The sequence below is a fragment of the Prinia subflava genome, chromosome Z, assembly GCF_021018805.1.
Source record: "Prinia subflava isolate CZ2003 ecotype Zambia chromosome Z, Cam_Psub_1.2, whole genome shotgun sequence".
Taxonomy (NCBI): domain Eukaryota; kingdom Metazoa; phylum Chordata; class Aves; order Passeriformes; family Cisticolidae; genus Prinia; species Prinia subflava.
In genome coordinates this window covers 7,503,622-7,524,631 of record NC_086283.1, presented here as the reverse complement: position 1 = coordinate 7,524,631, position 21,010 = coordinate 7,503,622, and the positions used below count along the sequence as shown (strand labels likewise).

At 42.4% G+C, this 21,010-nt stretch overlaps 1 protein-coding gene across 6 annotated transcripts in view; it reads right to left on the bottom strand.

The window, feature by feature from the left end:
- Positions 1 to 21,010, bottom strand: part of LEF1 (lymphoid enhancer binding factor 1) — a 70,916-nt gene that overhangs the window by 9,499 nt on the left and 40,407 nt on the right. For 3 of the 6 annotated variants that reach the window (XM_063421529.1, XM_063421530.1, XM_063421534.1), the window contains 7 exons: positions 20,221 to 20,353; positions 16,172 to 16,262; positions 13,869 to 13,952; positions 11,895 to 12,017; positions 11,028 to 11,190; positions 8,215 to 8,322; positions 4,617 to 4,665 (listed from right to left, as the gene is read on the bottom strand). In XM_063421529.1, coding sequence (XP_063277599.1) covers positions 4,617 to 4,665; positions 8,215 to 8,322; positions 11,028 to 11,190; positions 11,895 to 12,017; positions 13,869 to 13,952; positions 16,172 to 16,262; positions 20,221 to 20,353 — 751 coding nt within the window. Of the gene's footprint in view, positions 1 to 3,922; positions 3,964 to 4,616; positions 4,666 to 8,214; positions 8,323 to 11,027; positions 11,191 to 11,894; positions 12,018 to 13,868; positions 13,953 to 16,171; positions 16,263 to 20,220; positions 20,354 to 21,010 lie in introns of all 6 variants that reach the window. The other 3 variants (XM_063421531.1, XM_063421533.1, XM_063421532.1) reach the window with 3 other exon arrangements.

The following is a 21,010-nucleotide window of genomic DNA, read 5'->3' as shown; positions in this document are numbered from 1 at the left end:
TTTTAAAGCAAATCAGAACAAATCTGCATCACATCACCACACACATTCTCACAGAGACTAACTTCTATGCAAGATGTCCAGGCTTTGTTGAAAGCTTCTGAGCAGTCAAGAGCTATGGGAAGGGGTGGGGCGTTTGTTTCAATTTGAACTACTCCAGCAGCAATTTCAAGAGCACTGGACAAGCCAGGTTTGAAAACATGCCTCAGAAAGGAAGATACCACATCCTCTTTGCACCTCCTTTCTCAGATGCTGGCCAGAAAACCATGGGGAACCATGACCACAGACATCAGACACTTCTTCTCCACAGTATTCTGGCTGTGGACTGGTCCACTTTATAGTCTGCTTCCACAGCTTCACTCCGTTTTATTTTTAAGTAATAGGGAAAACATAATCCAGTCATAAATTATTGCCCAAAAATCACTCCTGTGTTGAAATTTGGCTCCAATTTCCATACAGGAAGTTTGAAATGTTAAGATAATTTATTGTTCAAAGTTAAATGGTCTTAATCTGATCCTTTCAAGCACTTCTGATTGCAAAGTCAAGTTTTCTTGGTCTTGAAAGCTTTGCTATTGCAGATGCTAATTGTCATGGAATCTCGCAAGCCACAAATATACTTCTCACAGGTTTTCAGATGTCTATTAAGCTTTTTTATCAACTCTTTTTAGCCCTCGAAGAATTGCCAAAACACAATGTTAAATTGTGTGGTTTCCCAATTGCATGCTGCCCTGTGTTGGATGATGTGCCTTTTAGAGTTGTGTACAGAGCAAATCATATCAAGTTAAGCATTTCCATGCTGCAGAACAATGAGGAATTTTTGTTAGTACCCTTCTATTTCCTTGTTGATGTCAAAATACTCATAAGATGCTAAAAATCACCTTTTTTTCCTTCCAAAAGCCAGACTGGATAGGAAATTAGAAATCTCCTCTTCTAAGGAAGAACTGCTCCTATTTACAAATCCCCTAGAAGGTTGTGCTTAAAGTAAAAAAGCACCACTCATCTTTCTGAAAGGTGCTCAATAGGTAATATCTACATTGTCTTTAACCTCAGCTTTCCTCATTTCCTCTTCCCTCCCTGGCCTTGCCTCAATTTATTTTTAGCATCACCAGGTCTAATTCCACTCTTGGTTGGTTTCAAAATAAGACAATAAGTAAGAGTTATTTCTTCAATAAATCAAAATTATTTCAAACAGTGTGTTGGGCTATGTCAACTGCAAACAAAATCCTCCTCGGTACAGTTCCACAGCTCTTAAAGGACATGCTTTGGAGTAACCCAGGATAATATAGCAAAGACTGGTGCAGAGGGTCACAGCATTCCTAGAACATTCTGAAGTGTTTTACAAATTGACCATTCAGTAGGTTAGATATCACAGAACTCAGTTAAATCCTAAAGAGTGAAGCCATAAGATCATTGCTGCTGTGTACAGCCATGGGAAAGGGGCAACTTAATGCCTTGGCTTTAGCACTTTAACCATGCTCAAGTCAAAAAGCAGGACTAGAGGTCCACCTTAAAAATCAGTTACTTGCTGAATGTTCATGGACAAAAAAAACCCAACAAAAACCCAACACCCAAAACTTTCACAGTATCTTAAATCATGTCTGTTTGCATGTCTCTTCCGTTACTTTCCTCTGAACATCCCACCACACAACCCTCCCACCATTTCATCCTTCTCACTTACATCACCATAATTACAGCCCTGGCTGATCTCCTTTGTGCTGATCTTGAGATTCTTTCTTTGGTCTTGCCACCTACTCATTTCTGATTCTTCTCAGATAACAGAAAGCTTGTCTCCTTCCCAGACCTCCCACCCTCCTTCTCCCTCTTCCTTACACCATCCATGCGAGTAAGAAAGCTATTCCCAAACTTATTATCTCCATCCAGTAAAGACTACAACAGCTCTGCTGTGGGCCTGGTAAGATATTATGCTTGTGGGCAAAACATTCTTTGGATTAGGCTTGCAGAGGGCCAGAGTCTTAACCTTCAGAAGTTTACTTTGAAGTCTGGCTGATTCAGGTTCCCTAAATCGTTCTGTGCATCTACTTCCAGCAAGAGCACCTCTGTACACCTCCAGTGCTGATCATTCACTCGGCATGAAACACTCAGTGAGGCTGCCTTCACGGGCACATAGAGACCCAACAGCACACTTCCCCTTCCCTGAAGAACATACTGCTGTTCTCAGAGTCTGTGTTACAAATTGCCTGAAGACAGAGAGACAGGTATTGCCAACAGTTTCCACACTGTTACAAACCTAAGAGGACACAGGAAGGCAGGAGTGTAAAGGTCAAAGGGAGAGAAAACCCCCACACTCAGAATATTCAGCCTCTATTACTGAAAATGCAGAGAAATTCCAACAAAAGTAGTTCAGCATAAGCAAGACTGTAAGGCATCCTGAAGACCAAATATTCCCTGTTTTTCAGCTGTCACTTGAACCTTAGTTGTATTCCAATCCAAATCAAGTGCACTGCATCAATTCAGATAAAATTATGGGTATTTTGCCTACTGGTACTGTGTTAAGATCAAAGTGAAAAATATTCACAACAGTCATGGACCTGGGCAACTAAGCTGAAATATCAATTATAAAACTCAAGGTTAAAGCACTTTATTTTTCAGTAGGTATAATGCTATTGTAATGATATTTTACAGCTACATTTGTTGTATAGGCTACAGAACCCATTGGGATTGTACTGAAATCCATATCTCAAATCAGCATGACTCAGGCACATTGCAATGGGCAAGGTTGCCTGCTTGCCTGAAAAACTTCTGCTTATTAGGAAGAAAAAAAAGCCCACATTTTGCCTTTTCACTTCAGCTTTAAAAAAACCCAACAAACAAACCACCAAAGTCTTGTCTTCACCAAGTTTAGACTAACCAGCATAATGGCATAACTCCAGAAGAGGTTTGAATCATGCTGACTGCTGACTGACACACTGCACACAGGAAACTCACTTTTTGAGGCTGAAAATCCCAGCAGAGCAGAGGGCCAACAGGAGCCTGCTTTGCTGACTCCTCTTAAATGCCACAGGGAACCTGTGGCCAAAGAAGGCAGAGGAAGAAAGGACAGAGCCCATTTCTGATGCAGTGTGTAGGTGATTTTGAAAAGTCATCATTTTTTGCATGATTCCTGGAATTCTTGAGAATCTCCCAAGTGCAATCTGGGTTAATTAGACAGTTTAGAAGCAACTACTATTTCAAATTAATGCCATTCCTACTAGAAAACACATCACACTGAGAGAAAGAGAAGGATCAGCCTTCCAACACAGACACTGAGAAATCAGAATCTCACTGTGGTACTGTGTGCACTCACAAGCTGACTAGATGGTGTTATTGCACATGTGTAATCACTAGCCATTCCACCCTCGGTGAGGTAATATGGTATAAAGAAAGAAAACACATGCTGGAAATACAGCAACCACAAAAAACCCCAACCTGCACCACACATGAAATACCACTGTACAGCTGTGGGAGAAATTCTTGAAACAAATGAAATACAGTCCCATTTTCTTAGCAGGTTTTTGTTAGTATACAGGTGTGAACAAATTTTTTTTGAAAGGTGTACCCAGCCAGCCAGAATCTTGGTGATGTCAGCACATAAAATGTGCTCCAAAGTCAGCGTCTACCCTGCTCTTATAAGCTGTGACAGTCTGGGAGGGCTTGCACCACTTAATAAACCCATCCCTGGTTCACAGGCAGACTTGCAGTGAGTCAGTGAGGTGTGGTCAGTTTGAAAATATTATGGTTAAGCAGTGAAATGGTGAACACCTAACAGATAGCCGGTATAAAAACCATCAGTAATCAAAGTAACATTAGCTTTGGGATATGATAGTTCTGCAATTTTTGCTAAATTCATATTATTGCATAAAATTTATAAGAAGGCTTATTTTACAATTCAGTTTTATCAGCAGGAAAGCTTTAGAGATGTTCTTACCATGCTTCAGATGTAGGCAGCTGTCATTCTGGGGGCTGTACCTGTAGAAGATTGTTTTCCTTTAACAAATTTCTGTTACAGAGTTTTTGCACATTCCAAGTAAGTTTGTTTGCTACAGTGTTACATGGAATTTTTTGTGTGTGTTTTTTGGTTTTGTTGTTTGGGTTTTTTTATGGTTCTTATACCAGCCATTTTTGTTGGGGAAAACAGGGTGTTTCTTTACACCTATTTTAAAGGCAAAGAGGAGACCTCACTGATGCTTTTAGCCAACCTACTAGGCAGCTGTTAGTGTACAAAGAAATGTAAAATACAGTGAGAAAAAATACAGTTACTGCAAGGTCTGTGTAAAGTTTCCAGTGTCCAAAAATACCACGCAGTATTTGAGACATAGTTAAGTCTGAAGACGATACAACACTGATTGAGGAGAAAAGCAAAGGTAACAGGACAGTAATTGCAGCAATGCGTAAGTTCAGCCAAAGATGTTGATGCCATCAGGACTGCTGCTCAGAAAGGTGTAAGGGAAAGGAGGCATGAGTTGTGTGCATATTCACAAGCTTACATTCCAAGTGAAATATCTCAAAATATCCATCAGAAGCAAGTGTTAGATAAAAGCTTGTTAAAATTAAATAGCGCAAGCCCTGTTTTCTAAAATATACCTGAGGTGGATATCAAGTAAGAGGTGGTCATGGCCTACCTGATGCTGATTCCTGCAACTTTTCTCTCTTCCTCTTCTTTTTCTTCCCCTGAAAAATAAAAAAATTTATCATACCATTACATGCACAAAACTTTATTGTCACTTACCTCACAGCAAAAGTCACCTGGACACTGAAAGTGCTGGGAAAAACCCCAATTATTTTCAAGGTAGCTTTTCTATCCCACTTTTAACTAGTGGGATCCCCAGTGCTCTGAGGATCTATGGAGAAATATGCACATCAGCAATACATATATTTATATCCACATGGAATTACAATTTCTGGCAGTTTTTCAACTAACACTGGCAGCCACAAGCACCTAAAAGACTTCTCACGCTCAATAATCTGATGACACGTATGTTGATATCATAATTTATGGCTCTTACAAGAACTCTTGACACACTGTCATACATGGTAGGAGCAGACAGGGTGTTGAAAGTACCTAGGACAACCATGACTTGTCCCCAGGGTGCAAACCAGCCAACTAAAACTGTTTTGATAATGCTCGTACCTGAACAAAAGCCAAGCCTGGTGTGGCTGTGCCCAGAGAGCGCACTCTGCAATACCAAACCGCAGAGAGTGTACAGCAGAGCACCCGTAACATGGCTGAAGTGCAGAACACACAGGGATGCCTGGCAGCTGTCTTTGAGACACCACACTGGCCACAGCCTGCCAACCTACACACTCAGCCTTCTCCTGCACCCCCATCTATGGCAATGGCCACAGCTCCTGCCTCACACAGTCTGTCAGGAAACAAAAGCTTAGACCCACAATTTTAAACCTCATTCGTCCTGCATGACCCTAACCACCACTGATATTCCTCCATATGTCTTGTCTTTATTTTCCTGTGCAGTCAGTGAAAGCTTTTTGTTTTAAGAAAAAACATCACATCCATTTATATTTTAAAGAAGCCTCCAGACAGGCTGCAGCAGATGAGCTCTGGCAAAGGCTGGTGTAGTTGTTGTGAGCAGGGCTGCAGCCTGCTGCCCATCCTCTGGCCACACACTCTCATGGCTGGCAGCTGTGTGTCCCAGCACAGAGCATGCCACAGACACAGTGGCCTCAGGCTGGAAGGGCTGAGGTGCTGGGACACATCATTCCATGAGCTAGCTCTGCAAGGTGCTGGGATGGACAGCAGGTGATGTGAGAAACCACCTCAAACCCCTGCAGTGCTCACTGACTGATAGATGGCAAGGGAGGAATCCAAATACAGGCCGTGGTGAAGCCCCAGCAAACGAATTAAGTAGCCTCCACTCTGCTTTGACAGTCTGGGCCTGCCTGACTCTCAAGCTCCTGTCCTTGTTTATCACAAGTCTAGAAACAGGGCTGGGCAATGTCTTATCAGCAAGACTCTGAAGTCTGGATGAAAACTAGAAGTTGGAAGACACATTTCAAGGGCTCTGGGGAACTCACAGCAATATACTTCATCAATTAGGCACCACGGCAATACATTTTTTAGAGAGGAAACTGCATGAGTACAGATGTTAACATGGAAAAGTCATGGGAGGAAAATTTTATTCTTTATGTCAGGCTGATTTCAAGTGCTAAAACATAAACTGAAAGGTTTATGTTTTAGCACTCATAAACTGATCTAAGATCTACCTATGAGATAACACAAGTGAAGGATTAGAAGTCTGGGCCGAAAACTAGTTGTCAGCATTCCCAAGTAAGATAGTTTCTGACAACTACAGCACATACAGACACCCTCATGTAGTGAAAACATTGTGCTTCTCATGTCTATCACACAATTTTGCATGACTGCTTTGGGTATCAGTAATAAAAACATAGGAAAAAGATAGTTTCAAGAGTTGAATGGAAATGTTTAACATTTTCTTTGAATTTCTAAAATCCCGAATAACCAGGCAAATCAAAAGAGAAGACCTAAAACCAAACAGTATGTATTTTTTACTTGGACTGTTTTGTGAAACAGAAGAATCACCCTTAAATCACTTCCAACCCTTAAAATTCTGGAGTAATTCCTGTGCTAAATTAATACAATTTTACTTTTTGGAAAAAACCAAGATGACGTATATCTGAAAAGGTTTCAGTGATAAACTGTGCTCTCCTATGATCACCATCTGACCACCACTACAGAATGTGTGCATTCCTGGAGAGGCAGAGAGGAAGGCTGCAAGAGGAAGCTAGCAGAGTTCCTCATTGTAACATACAGGACTGGAGTATGTCAGAGCTATACTTCCACATAGGATGTAGGCTGGAAGCACATCAAAGAGATAACTCATACGTGCCACCTCACACTCTCCAAATGTCTGTCAAGGCATTTAAGAAACCGCAGGTCTGCTGCTTGTGCTGTGTGGCACAGGCTGGGGCAGAACACAGGGTTCTCAAAGCCAACATGACCAAACATCACAGGACCATCTTGAAACCTGATGTCCAGTAAGCAAGAGCTGTCAAGACTCCGAAGTGGTGTGATTTTCCAGCAAGTAAATTTGAGACAAGGAAAATGCCCTTCTTTCCAGAGAGTCTTTCCCTAAGACCCTGTTTGTTCCCAGCTATACTTCAAGACAGTTCTGCTGACATGGTCTGGCTACTGGGAATAAACCCTACCTGTGCAGTGTCAGGACGGTTTACTGGCTGTGTAAAACAGACAGAAAGAAGCTGCTAGGGCTATCAGTTGTGTCTGTGCTTACAAAACTGGGCATGCATGTCAGCAAGACCAGCATTTCCTCCAGAGAAAATCACACAGTTTCTGTGTCAATGCATTTTGTGCTGGTTTCTACAGTTTCTGTTAACACTGTATTTAGGTACCTCAATCCTTAATGTCCAAAGACATCACTGAAGTAGAGAAAGACTACTGTCCACCTAATGCAGAAAGAAAATTGAGCAAGATATAGCAGGTACATTTCCTATCCCAGATGGTGTCACATCTAATGGTGGGACAGAAAGGAACTCAGATCTCAGGTTAGGATCAGTCTCTCAGGACTGCAGCTTCTGAGTTTGATATCATCACATTTGGCTGCACTGACAGCTCATTACAGGCACCAGAGTATAACCACACAGTGCAGGCTATTTGATATTTAATTATGAAACAAGAGTAACTGTAAGATAACTTCTTAACATATACCTATATATATCTGTGTGTAACAGCAGGCTCTACCATGAAGGTTACTTATATAAGATTGGCACAAATGGACCATTCTGAATTAATCTCAGGTAAGGTTCAGTCTGCATTAAGACCCCTGGGCTTGCAGTTCTCTTGAAAGCAAGGTATCCCTTTTTTCTCAGGTCTAAGAAAGATTTCTGGAGAATAAGTGATCTAGTAGAAAATGATGGAAAAGTCATAGCTGTACAGTACAACATGAGCTTCCCGACAGTAGTGGCCATTGTCTTTGGAAAAAAACTTCCCATGTTATTTTTTCCCCTCAAAAACTCTGAGTTTCATAAGAAGCATCTTAACAAAATCCCAAGTTTTCTGGGTGCTTGAAGTGAAAACAAATATAAGGTTTATGTTATATGTATGTTCACCATCCTATCATCCAGAACTTTGCACAAGTTATAGAGAAAAAGAAGAAACAATAATAATTTTAGAAGTTACAAAAAGAAAGTGAATTTTAAAAAAGAACTTTCAAGTGAATGACTTACATAGTTGTCTCTTGCAGACCAGCCTGGATAAAGCTGCATGTGTAGCTGCCTTTCTTTACGAGCTAATTCATAATATTTTGCTTGTTCTTCACGAGAGAGAGCATGCCACTGCAAACAAAATAAATACACCTTTAGACTAGGAACTAACCTATACGTAGGCAGCAGATAACTTGAGCAAGTGTTTCAGTGACTTTGATTCAGTCCTTCCCCACTGCAAAAGGGAATTCATTAGCAATTACAAGCACCTGTGTTTATTAACCGACTTTCAGGCATTTGTCAGCTCTGAAACTGCCAAGTGCCTTGAGCAAGACAAAAATTATTTATGGAAACAGGGCTCACCAAATAATCTGCTCACGGGACCATGCTCTCCCAACACTACTTAAAAAAACCAACAACAAACAAACAAAAGCAAACCCCAACAAAGCAGCAATGAAAACAGCCTTTAGCTCCTGACAGAACTGAGGAGACTTGTGCTGCTTTTAAGGGGCAGCAATGTCCCCTTGACAGAAAATCTGCTGTCTTGGTTTCAAGCAACAACTAGATACAAGTTCATTTTCAATGCCAACACAGAAGGCTTTCTGGGCACCAGCACCCCTGTTCCAAAATCAACTTCTAAGTATTGAACTTTAAGGTACCTGCTTTCTGATTGAAAAAGGAAATGGCAGCTGCAAAAGTTTCAAAGATAAAGAAATCACAGAATTACAGTCTTACATATTACATAGTTTATAGACCTTTGTAGCCAAGCAGGGATAAGTTTCCTGGTTTCATTTACTTAAAAATAACCACCATCCCCACCACCACCCCCCACCCCCAAAAAAAAGCCAGCAAAAAAACTTCACAACCTGCACATTTGGAAAGGTACCAGCTACATTAGCATCTAATAATTTTGTTCTTGTTGAAACATAGATCATAGACCTGAACCAAAGACTAAAGTCCTTTTATTTAGAATTAATTTCCACTGATGCAGCATTAGATGCATCTTCTTGTTTGACAACATCCATAGGAAAATAAGGGGTAAAGAGGTTATTAAAAAAAAAAACAGACAATCATTAAGACACTCATACAAGACTAACATACAGAACTAAGATTTCAGATCAGATCACATCACATTTGTATGCTTTAATATGTTGTTTAGTTCACAGGATGTGAACTATAGCTCTTGTCTGCCTTGACTTGGCAAGTTGGATGTGTTATTGAGAGCACAGCAGTTCAGCCTGTCTGCAACTCTCAAATGCCACATGCACATTCAAAAACTGGAAGGTAGTGAACACAATGCTGTGGCCCCAGGGAGCCCAGCAGCATGCAGTGTCAGCTCGTGAGAACAGAGGTGGTTCCTCCTCTGGGATAGCACAGTATAAATAATGACCATGATGACTGAACACAAAACACTTGACAATAATTGATGTCCAAGCAATTGCATTGGATAGCTCATGCCTCGTTTGCACCACAGGAGAAGAGGAATTTGAGGTACTTTCACGGAGAACAGTAACTGGAAAAGAGGAGTCCAAGCTGCAGAAAAAGCATGTAAAGGAGCCCTGAGGCTGATTCCTTACTGAAACAGATAAATAAGCCACTGCCCTTGTTCGGGCCAAGAAGACAAGGCTGACACACTAAGCAACTAAGATAAATCATCTGGGACTGCCATCACCTGTAAGGGTTGTTCACAGATCACAGAATACTGTGAGTTGAAAGGGACTCTCAAGGATCATGAAGTCCAACTCTTAAGTAAACGGCCCATATGTGATCCTAGAGACTTGCATGAAAGCATGGAAAAGGCAAGTACCAAGAGATCCTTTAAGGGGAGGTAACAAGAACAACAGAAACCAGAAGACTGCATGAACTGGAACAAGTACCAGCAGATTTCTGCTCTGTTTGGAAGGGGAAATCTTCCAACTGCAAAATCTTCCAGCTGCTCAAAAAAGGAGTACCTGAGGTCATGTACTGACTTCCCACTTAAAAGTACAGGGTTTTCAGAGAGTCACAATGCCTCTCAATACTGCCTTGGTCAGTGATCAAAAGGAGGTGTTTACTAGGAATTTGAATAATCCCTAATCAAACTCAGATTGATGCAAAAGTCACCCCTTTTCTCGTTTCTGTGAGTCAATTGCAAAATGGGCATTTTGCTGTCTTTCCTTGGAAGAATAACACTGTCAGAGAACACAAAGGCTGTCCTGTGAGTTGGCCTGCATAGGTTTTTTTCTGAGCGTGGAAAGTACAAAACATGACTACAATGCCACAGAAGCATACAGCTCTCAGCAAGGCTTTGGTACATCTACTGGGATCATCAGTACTCTGCTGGTGACTTCAGAGACATTCAAAACTTGGCTGGGAAGGTTCCTGAGCAGCCTGATGTAACTGGACCTGCTTTGTGCAGATGTTGCATTACATGACCTCTGTGGGTCCCTCCCAGCCTACATGACTACAACTGGACCACATTATGTTCACTTTTGAGTTTCATCTCCAGTAGTATTCAGTGTTCATCTTTGAATGATCCCTTTCTGCCCTGATGGATACCAGGCTAAGAAAGGACTCAGAATGTGATTAAAATGTTTCTTGTATGTGTGACTGAGGGTATTTCATGTCTGAGATGCTGACACTATTACATGAGTTGGAACAGACACAAATTTGATGATGTTGCTAATGCTGCAAAAAGAAAATCAAGATATTGCTTCTATTTTTGTTGCATGTTTTATCTTCTATAGCTAATTTGATAGTTGCACATCAGTTATCACCTCAAGCAGAAAGTCAGCCTTCACACCCAGCTAAGAGGAAACAAATTACACGTGAGCGCTTACAAACCCTGCTGTACATACCCTTCTGCCAAGGATCTGGTTGATAGCTGCGCTTTCTTTCAGAGTACACTCTGCTACAACGTTTGCTCTCATTTCTTTCATGTACAACATGAAAGCATTCAGAGGTTTCTTAATATGAGGTCTTTTTGGCTCTTGCTCTTTTCTCTGTTCGTGCTGAGGCTTCCTAAAATGTGATTGGGAAAGGGAAAGGAAAGGGAAAAAAAGCATTAATTTGCCTTCAACCTAAAAAGATCCAATGGAAAATTACTAACTTGTGGTTGCAGCAGCACTTTAGTAGTAAGAATGAGAATTTCAGTGGTCATGTCCCATGTCCCATCCACTTTCATATCTTTTGGTTTAATACTCAAGGAGGATGTCAGGTTGACATTCTCTAGCAAGTAGCATTTAATCTGTGAATCTGCTCCAAACTTGTCTCAATTCTCTTTTTGAAAGGCTGTCCATGGTACCCTAAAAGACCACTGCTACAGGCAGGAGAATAGTTTCTCACCCCCTTCTTTCCTAGGTCTTTTGCCTCTGAGTACTAAGCCATGAGACTGCTTTTTACTAGCGAATTTTGCAGGCAAGAACTTTTCCAGCAGAAGTTCATGCATTCACACACAAGCACAGTCACAAGTGGACAGGTCCATGATTATGTCTGAATCAAGAAGGCTGTTACCAACAGCTTAAAAGTGCTGGACTGGAATGAAAAATGGCTTCTCATTACCTTTACCAAACAGTAGCCCACAGTCCCTGTTTTAGTTACAAGAGAAGAGTTAAAGTTCAAAGAGGTCATGAAAGGCACTTTTTTTTAAGCATCCTTGACTCTTCAGATAGAGTTAGTTTTCAAATATTTATTCATTAAGGCCTAGAGCAGAAAGGCAGACTCACACATGCATTAGCTCACTGTCGTTGTGCAGATGTTCTTGTTTTACTTGAGGTGTTACAATAGCTGGGTGAGGGATTCCAGTTGTGTGTGGACCTGGAGGACCAGGAATCATGTGATGTGAAAACCTAGAAGAGAAAACAAAGCAAGGTCTGTAACCCCACTGAAGACAGGCATCAAACACGTATGACAGCAGCAGGACACTCCAAGAATGCAAATGCTATGGAGCCTGCAATGAATATAACTCTTAAAGACCACACGAAAAATATTTGGCTAAGATTTGTGCATTGTAGCCCAATTGTTCAAGAAAAACAAACAAACAAATCAGTCAACATTTTGGTTGTTGGAGAAGTTGTTTTACTACCTTTCAGGCAAACACTTTTAGCAATGCACACGAGAAATATTTAATGTTTGTACTGTTGCACTGTCTAGCAATAAAAATACACATTTCTTAACCAAAAAAATGTATTTCCACAACAAGATATAAACATCCTTGAAATATCCACCACCAGCCAATGCAAAGGAGAAAACTGCCATGCAGAAACAAATAAAATGAAAGAAGAGTCTTTTCAAGAAGTCCCTGAAGGCTCTCTTTACTTTTCAAGGTACTTAAGGTAAAAGATTTTAACATCATTTCATCTGAACCTTCTATTCTTACCTCAAATGCTTAAAATGAACTTTGAAAATCCTGCATCCTGGATGAAGGATGGGAGCAGGGAGAAATTTTGGTCCTAATTAAAGCTTCCTTTCATTTGTACAAGGAAAGCGGAAAATAAAACCAAAATATCACTAACTGAATAATCCCACTCTACTAACCCAAGTCATTCTCAAGGACAGCTGAGACAGATCTTGAAGGTGCTGAGCATTGCAACTCTGACACAACAGAAAACTTGCATGCTGTATTTTAAGCTGGTGGAAAGTACTGTTAATATCAAAAGCAAGCTCATGCTCCAAGGTTTTGCTGAACAAGTGATGACTAAGGAACGGCATCGAGCCTCTCCCTTCACCATTCCCTAGTCCCCTTTTTGCCCTTTTCCTTCATGTGATCAAAATAAAGAAAACACAAAGCCGTGTAACCAAATTGAAGTGATTTTATAATGGAGAAAGAATGTGTTTTCTTCCCAATCACCCTGACAGGCACATGCTTATCATTACCCTGTAAAGAAGTGAAGGGACAGTGATAACCCAAAGGAGCCCACACACAAAGAGGTAAGAGGACCTACCACATATCAGGTGGACAGCCTTAAATCCCTGTGCAAGAGGATGTCTCTTCTACAGATCACAGAAAAAAAACCCCAAGAACTGTATATTGCAACCTCTTGTACACCAAGCACAGGATGCAGAAGCTGTCTTCAGAATGCGAAAGCAGAGCATAGGAGGTCTGGAGTGTGTCATGGCCAAGTCTCAATTAGCATTGCTTGCTTGCACTTAGACATAAGGACACAGTGCCTGAGTCACACACCAGTACAAATGCTGTGCTGGCATCCCCTGCCATTAGTGGCTTTGGGCTGTGAAATACCTTCTTGTGAGCAAGTTTCCACACAGAGCATTACCTATGTGATTCAAGACTAATTACCAACGATTTTGAAATTGTAACTAGAGAACACAGACTAGAGCGACAATCCACCTGGTTGCATACTGACTTGAGCAAAACCCAAGGATGCTATGCACAACACTATGGGTTGCATCTAGAAATGAACTAACGACTCATTTCAGAGGAAACAGCTCAATTAATTGTTGACAATTCACTGGTGCTCCTCATTGCAACACTTCAGACACTGACAAAAAAATGCTGAATGAGACCAGTGTGGGATCCAGGCAAACTGCATATACACACAAAAGTTAAATTAAAAATGTACGCGTAAGGGTTTAGCTGACTGAAAAGCAAGCAAAGGCAGACCAAGATGCAAGCGGAAGAGCAACCTGCCCTCTAATGCCAGCAGTTACTCCCCAGTCAGTCATTCAGCTCCTACACCTACCTGGACATGGAAGGGTCGACTGAGAGTGAGGATGGATAGGGCTGCCTGAATCCACTCGAGATGGGATATACAGGCTGACCTTGCCTGAGGTCACAGAAGAAAGGAACCCATCAATCATGTGATATGGTGTTCAATGGTTACTCTAGAGTTACAAGCTCTTGATGGGAACTCAGTACTAGTCCCAAATAAATGGTAAAAGCTAACGCTTTCAAGCGTTCTCCTAAGGAAACTAATGAATACTTAAATGCTTTGAACTTTCTCCCTTGCTATTGAAAGATTCCCAATCTAAGTTTCCACTGGGAAGGAAAGCAAAACAACCAGCCTTCCTCCCTCGGGGCACACACACATATGCACACTCCTCAGTCTCTATCCCTCTCTCACCTAGTTTTAGAAGCACAGGAATCAGATTTGTTAAAAAAGCTCTTAGGAAAAAAGCATCTTATTCCAAATAGTTCTACTGTAGATCAGAGCGAGAACACCAGATGGTGAATTATTAAGCTAAAAAGCCTTTTGAACAGTTTTATTAAGTCTTTGAAAACTTAGGACTCTCTCCATTAGCATAGTGAGGTACAAGTGGACAGCTTTCCTAAGGAGAAATTGATTCCATAAAAAACCCCAACCCAACCATGTAAAAGCCCGCAGTGACACAAGTCTATCTCACTACTTAAAGATCAAACTTTGCAGTCCAGTAAGAGAAGCTTGCACAGAAGTTTTTACCTCCTTTCCACTCCCACATATACAGAATATTTTGCCACCAGTCCATCACTTGAGGTCTTTAATTTTTATCATCATCACTACATGCTGATTACTTTCAGTCCACAATGGTCTAGTCATGACTACAATGAACACCCTGAAGTAGCAGGAGATGGTAATGTGAGCAAATACCAGTTCAGCCCAAACACCTCTCCCAGCCAGAGGGGCACCACACACACCAATCCTGCTGTTTATTGACTGGTCAATCAGCTCTCAGATGAGAAAAAATGGAACCCGGCCTTGGTAAGGTTTGGGACACAGATTTCACTCTTAGACCATATTACTGGAAATGAGCAGTGCTCAAAGGGAAGAGAAAATGCAAAAAAAAAAAGTTGAAGGAAGTCTCAACAGCACTACCTCACAGCAGGGAGCCGTAGCATAAGGGACAGCTGAGTGTGTCCCACAGCTGGTGAATATTGCTGAACACATCCCCGAGTCTTGTAAGGTTGGATCTTGTCTCTCCTTTTCTTTTTCTTTCTCTTTTCCCTCTTCCCTCCCCCCCAGCTTCTGCACTGAGAAACCATTCAGAAGAAACGACTGACCACATCTGGAGAATGCATGCTAGCAACTGCCTGGTGGCAGTGGAAGTGAGGAGTCAGCTAAGCAGCCAAATGGGGAAGAGTTGGGGAAAAAAAGATTAAAAAAATAGATAGTCAGATACTTCCATATTATAGTTTGATATCTACTAATTATTCATTCCAAAAAGACATTTGGCCTTTCCTGCAAATATGCCAACAATACAACATTTCACCGTCTTCTGCTCTCTACTTTCTCTGCCTGTTGTCATCTGGATCGTATTTCCCTCCCATGGAGACATTAAATAACAAAAAAACTACATCCCTCATTGCGTGGGCACAGAGTAGTCACAATAAGGATTCTAAAGCACTGAAATTGTGGCTGGGTTGCCTTATTCCCTGCTCCAAGAGAACTGAAGGCAAGTACATATCTACCCCAAGCAGATATGAAGCACCCTGCCAAATCTATTCCTCCGAAAATTTTCTCCAAAAGGAAAATGATACCCTGAGTGGCAGCAAGAGATCACGAGAGTGCTAGTATTAGGAAGAGCAGCAAGATCTCCCAGTGGCAGAGGCTTCTCTCTATACAGAAACTGTAAAAAGCAGCAGACTATAAAAGATTGTTCTCCATTTGGGACAGTTTCAAGATTTCCCCCCCCACATACTCTTCAAGGTTCTCTCTTACCTCCCCTCTCTTCAGTAATTGCAAATTTGTTTATTAAAATTTACATTTAATTACTTGAGAACTGTTTTCTGCTATCTTTCCAAAAGTTAAGAGCCACAAATCGGAGCCATATGAAACATACAGACTTCAAAGTGAAATCTAACGCTTCAATTTCTGTGCATGTTCAAAAAACAGATTAATTTAATTTCAAAGATTGACATTTTTTCATCTTTTTAACTAACGTAAAGTAGCAATTTCTTACTGGAATGACATTATTATTATTTTGTAAATGCTATGGTTGATTCAACAATAGCAAATGGTGTGAACATGCACACATGCACGTGTCTAAAAAGAAGCTAAAAAAATCTTACCAGCCAAGAGGTGGTGTTATCTGTCCAACCCCCCCTGGAGACAAGGGATAGAAGGTAGGGAGATCGGGAGCTGGAGGATGCCTGGACATGCCTGTTAAAAAGCACAGAAGAATGAGTGAGTTTCCCCTCAAAATACTCCATGAATGACCTACAGTTCCCAGCTGATATTACAATGGAACTAGTGCTCTGGATAAGGAATAACCATCTTCTTGGTTAGTGTTAAAACCAAAAGGCTCCACAGGTCACCTTTAAAACAGTTTGCACATGATTCTGTGTTTCCAAGGGAGATACTGGAAAAAACAACTTGGAAGGAGGAAATAAATGTGTGGGTAAGGACCTGTGCAAGTTTAGATCTCCTGTGAAGTGCCTTCGGTACTACTGTCCTCTCAATGGTCTCACCAAACCTGACAGGATCCTGAGGACCTCTTCTAACACATCATGAAACAAAGGGAAAATAAAGCGTTGTCAAAGAGGCAGTACAGCAGAGCTATTAGATTAGGTAAATTACTACTTTTATATTTTCATGGGTTCCCTTATGGATTCACAGATTTTGGAAACTTGCTACCACAGAGGATCAGTGGTTAATTAAGAATCATTTTCAGGCCTGTAATGGTCACACTTGATATGATTCATTTGGCTTCCAATTGTCACTCCAGTTCCAACTAAGCTCTTCATCAAGTTGACTCCTGTGGGCTCCAAGGTCAATCTGTTTTGCAATGCTAGTATTTCATGGAAAAATACGAGTCCCGTCAGGAATGATCCATCACTTCACATTCCCCAGAACACAGAGTCCTACAACTGCAAGAATCACCTCAAGATTAAAGCTAATCCTCATCCCAAAAGGATCTGTAGTCTCCATTCTTCACCTAAACCTTGTGCCCCCAGGAGACATGGAATTACAGTTGCAGAGGCCACAAAGACATTGGTTTATTTAAATGTGTTTGGGGAAGAGGGGGTGAAGCAGAAGGAATTGTTAAGTCTACTTCACATGTTAAATCAGCTGCTTTAAAAGGGTATTAAATATTTATGTGGTGACACTCCAAAGGTCCAAGACTGAGTGTGTGCTACCTTGAGACTTAGTTTATAGACTGATGTTACTGATTTATTCCCCTGCCCAATTTGTATTTTAATCTTCTGAATTTAATTACAAGATTTGAAGAATATCAGTCAGGACTGCGTACAGGAAATCATGGAAAATAATACCAGTGGTGTCGTTGTCTCAAAAAACCTGCATTTTCAGACTTGGAACCGCTACCTAAGTGAGGATCAAATTTCTGGCCAGTTATCTTTTCAAAGGTGTAAAACAGCTAGCTGGTAGCTGACAGAGAAGGAAACTTTACATACCCCAGGGCTCTTACATGAGAGGGAACACTCTTTCTGAGTGGTTAAAAAAAAGAAAAACCAAACAAGGTGTAAAAAAAGCCCAGCGTCTCATCTCTCACATCTCTGATGACGATTGATGCTCCTGGAAGTGATGACATGACCATACCCCTGCCAGGCCAAGTTCTGCACAAGGAGCTGGGGCACTCCTTCCTCAGAATCTGCAGTTCTGACCCACAGAGACAACACTGCTCTCTTTTAACTAATGCATAGTTGTTATTGCTAATCCAAAACTTCTGGCCCCTTATGCAGGGCTATCACCACCTAGCGCCCGCAGGAGCACACAGAGCTACCATGTGGCCAGTGCCCTCCAAAGCAAGTTCTCTTGAGAGGGTCAAGAAAAAACAAATCAAATTAAAATTTTAAAAAATAAAATGAAGAAGTGACTGCCTTTAGGAATGTGGTGCTCAGTGTCCATCCCAAAGTGCCTTGAGTGCAAGAGGCAGTGCTGAGGGTAAGCTGTTGCAGAACCCCCTAGCTGGAGTCCTTTTGGTGGGAGGAGGGCACCCTGGGATCAGGAGCAGGGCGCCAGGGCAGTGCCTTGTTCCAGACCCACAGTGGGAGGCGAGGACAGAAACAATGGTTGGAGGCGTTTGGCAGAGGACCTGAGGAAAAAAACAGTCCTCTCTTTGCAGCAACTGCATGCGCTACTTCACTGCAGCTGCTCCCACACGCTGGTGGCGCCGAAACAGGGAGTATGGATGGAAAGACCACACACATCTAGGAGACCATCCCAGACAAAACCAGTAGTCTCCAGCCTGCATTATCCACATCATCTTTGCTAGACACTGAGCTAAGTGATCAAGAGACCGTTCAGGAACACCAGAGGGCAATAAGCTTTGTGCCTCACGGCAGAGCTCCTCAGCAGGCTTCCCCTCATGACTGGTGGGATGTTGGACAAGAGAGAGGGTAGAGAAGAAGCAGAAGAGATGATGTGCAGCAGAAACAAAAAACCAACAAACCAGATGTTCAGTTGGGGTCTGCTGTACAGGAATACAGAAATAAACTGCGGTAAAGGCAAAAAAATGGGTCACAGAAGGGCAAACTCAGCACACAGTAAGCAAAAACCTCTTGAGCTCACAAACTGCAGCAGCAGGTTGTGCCCCAGCTGTCACAGCCAGCTTCAGCAAGAGGTGGAAATCCCATTCTCTTAACGCGTGACACCCCTGGGATTTCAAGGAATGAGTGTGAATATCCTTCTCCTGGGCACTGATACAAAGGAGGAAGGCAAAGGAGGAAGACAAAAGAGGACAGGAGGTCTCCATTTGCTTCTTCCAAGTCCAAAAGATATACATATACATATTTATAGGCCAGGCTTTCCAGGCAGAGTGCTTTTTGTATTCCTCTTCCCAAGAAAAAACAAAACCTAACCAACAAACAGCAAAAACCACACAGAGCCACCAGGCCATAGCATTTTCTGGATGTAGCCCATGTTATTATCTCCATAGCACAGCCAAAATGAAATCTAGGCATTCAGGAAAGACGGAACAAAAAAGTCTCTCTCCCTGAACAATGATGACTAAAAGCCTCTTCAGATAAATGGGACAACTCTGCATAAGGACGTGTGACCCAGGTAAAGCAAAGCTTCAGGATTTTGTCAACTGGGTGTCACAACACATGGAAGCACAGAGAGAAGCAGGGAGAGGCACCCTCCAGGACCATTTGTGGCACTAACAGACTTCCTGCCCATGCAGAGATATCCAGAATGCGGTGAATGCCTTTGTATAGCCTCTGCTCTCTCTCCTTCCCTCCTCACCACCAGCTCTCCCATGCAGGCTTCTTCTGCTCCAGCTCTTACCCAAACCCTGTCACAGACTTGTGACGGCCATGCACGCACCTTTCCAACATCCATCACATCCCTCCCCAGCTCTTGCAACCCATTGCAAGCAAGCACACCCTTCCCAGGAACCCCTTGTGTTCTCCTGGGTATTAGGCAGAAGCTCTTGGCACAGGCTGGGCTTGACACCTTGGAGATTGCTCTTCCCTGAGGGCCTGCAGACTGACCCTGAGCAGGGCTGGTGTGACATTCCCAGATGTAGGTCTAGGAGGCTTTTGTGTTTGCCTGAAGGGGTCCTAGAGGTGCAGAGAAAACTGACATCCATGACCTCTAAAAAGATGCTTTGTGCAGAAGGCAGCCAGCATAAGAAGGTTGAAAAAAAAAAAAGCCAGATTTGTAAAGCTTTTATTTGCACAGGCTCAAAACTACTTTTATGGGCAATGCTTTGATTATGCCAGCTGATGTATAGAAGAACATGGACAGCCAGAACACAAGGACGTGAAGTGAAAGAAAAGGTTTCAATAACACCACCACTGAAGCACTTGTCCTCTGTTTTCAGGAAGGTGAAGAATGGTTGCCCTTTCTGTATTTGCATGCTGTGAGCCTTGGGCACCACAGGAGATGGTGAAGACTGGCTGCTGTTTACTGAGATTTTGAAAGACTTTGATGAGAAAAGCAAGCCCAAATTATCACATTAGAAAGAGCACAAAAATGTAAGCATCCAAGTTAAATATCAGCATCATGGCAGAATTACCATCTCTGAAAGTGGGCACATGCACCTGGAAGCCTCCCTCTAAAAATATTACAGACTGGTAATACTGGCTCTGTCAGCAGCACAGAGGGCACCAGGATCACCCTGCATCACCATTGTGCTGGCAGAGGATGGGCTCACCTTGTTTGGAGCTGACGTCGGAGGGGACGTGAGACGGGTGCGACCCCGGGGAAAAGTGCTCATCGCTGTAGGTGATAAGAGGAGTGAGGGGGTGAACCGCATGAGAAGGCTGTACCACGGGCACCTTGTTGGACTGCAAGAGAAGAACAAAAATTGAACTGTGTTACCGAGGTGAGGCCTCTGCTTTGGGGGAAAAAAACCAAAACAAACCAACATTTCCAAAATGCTATTTTTAAATATTTGCGTTGCTGAAGCGGGGGAAACAGATGGACAGACGTGACATTGGGGCTAGTGGATGGAAACCAGGTTTGCTGCCAGAATCGGCATCCTCAAACCACTGGCATGCGAAGAGGGATGCAGATATTGAGGAAATGCAGGGAAATGGGTGGGGGCCAGGAGCAGGAAGAAAGGCATTTGGGAGACATTGAGACAGGGCTGCGGAAATGGCAAATGGAGAGCTGCAGGGCAGGAGGAGCAACATGCTGGGCAGGCAGGCACTGTGCACCAAGGGCTGCGACCTAAGGACAGCAGAGTCAGCAGCAGGGCTGGAGAAACCCTTTGGTTATGCGAACAGCATTTAAATAAAGAAGGCTTAAAGTACAGGTTTGTTGTATCTCCAACCTTAAAAGCAACACAACTTCCCTCTTCCTCCCCACTGCTCTTCCTGCATGGCCGTGGCATGGCACAGCTGAGACAAACCCCTGCCATCACCAGAGGAACAGCAAGTTTGTCCCTTGCAGTTTTACAAACTCTGGTTGAAAACTCTTGGTCTGCCCACCAGGTAACCGAA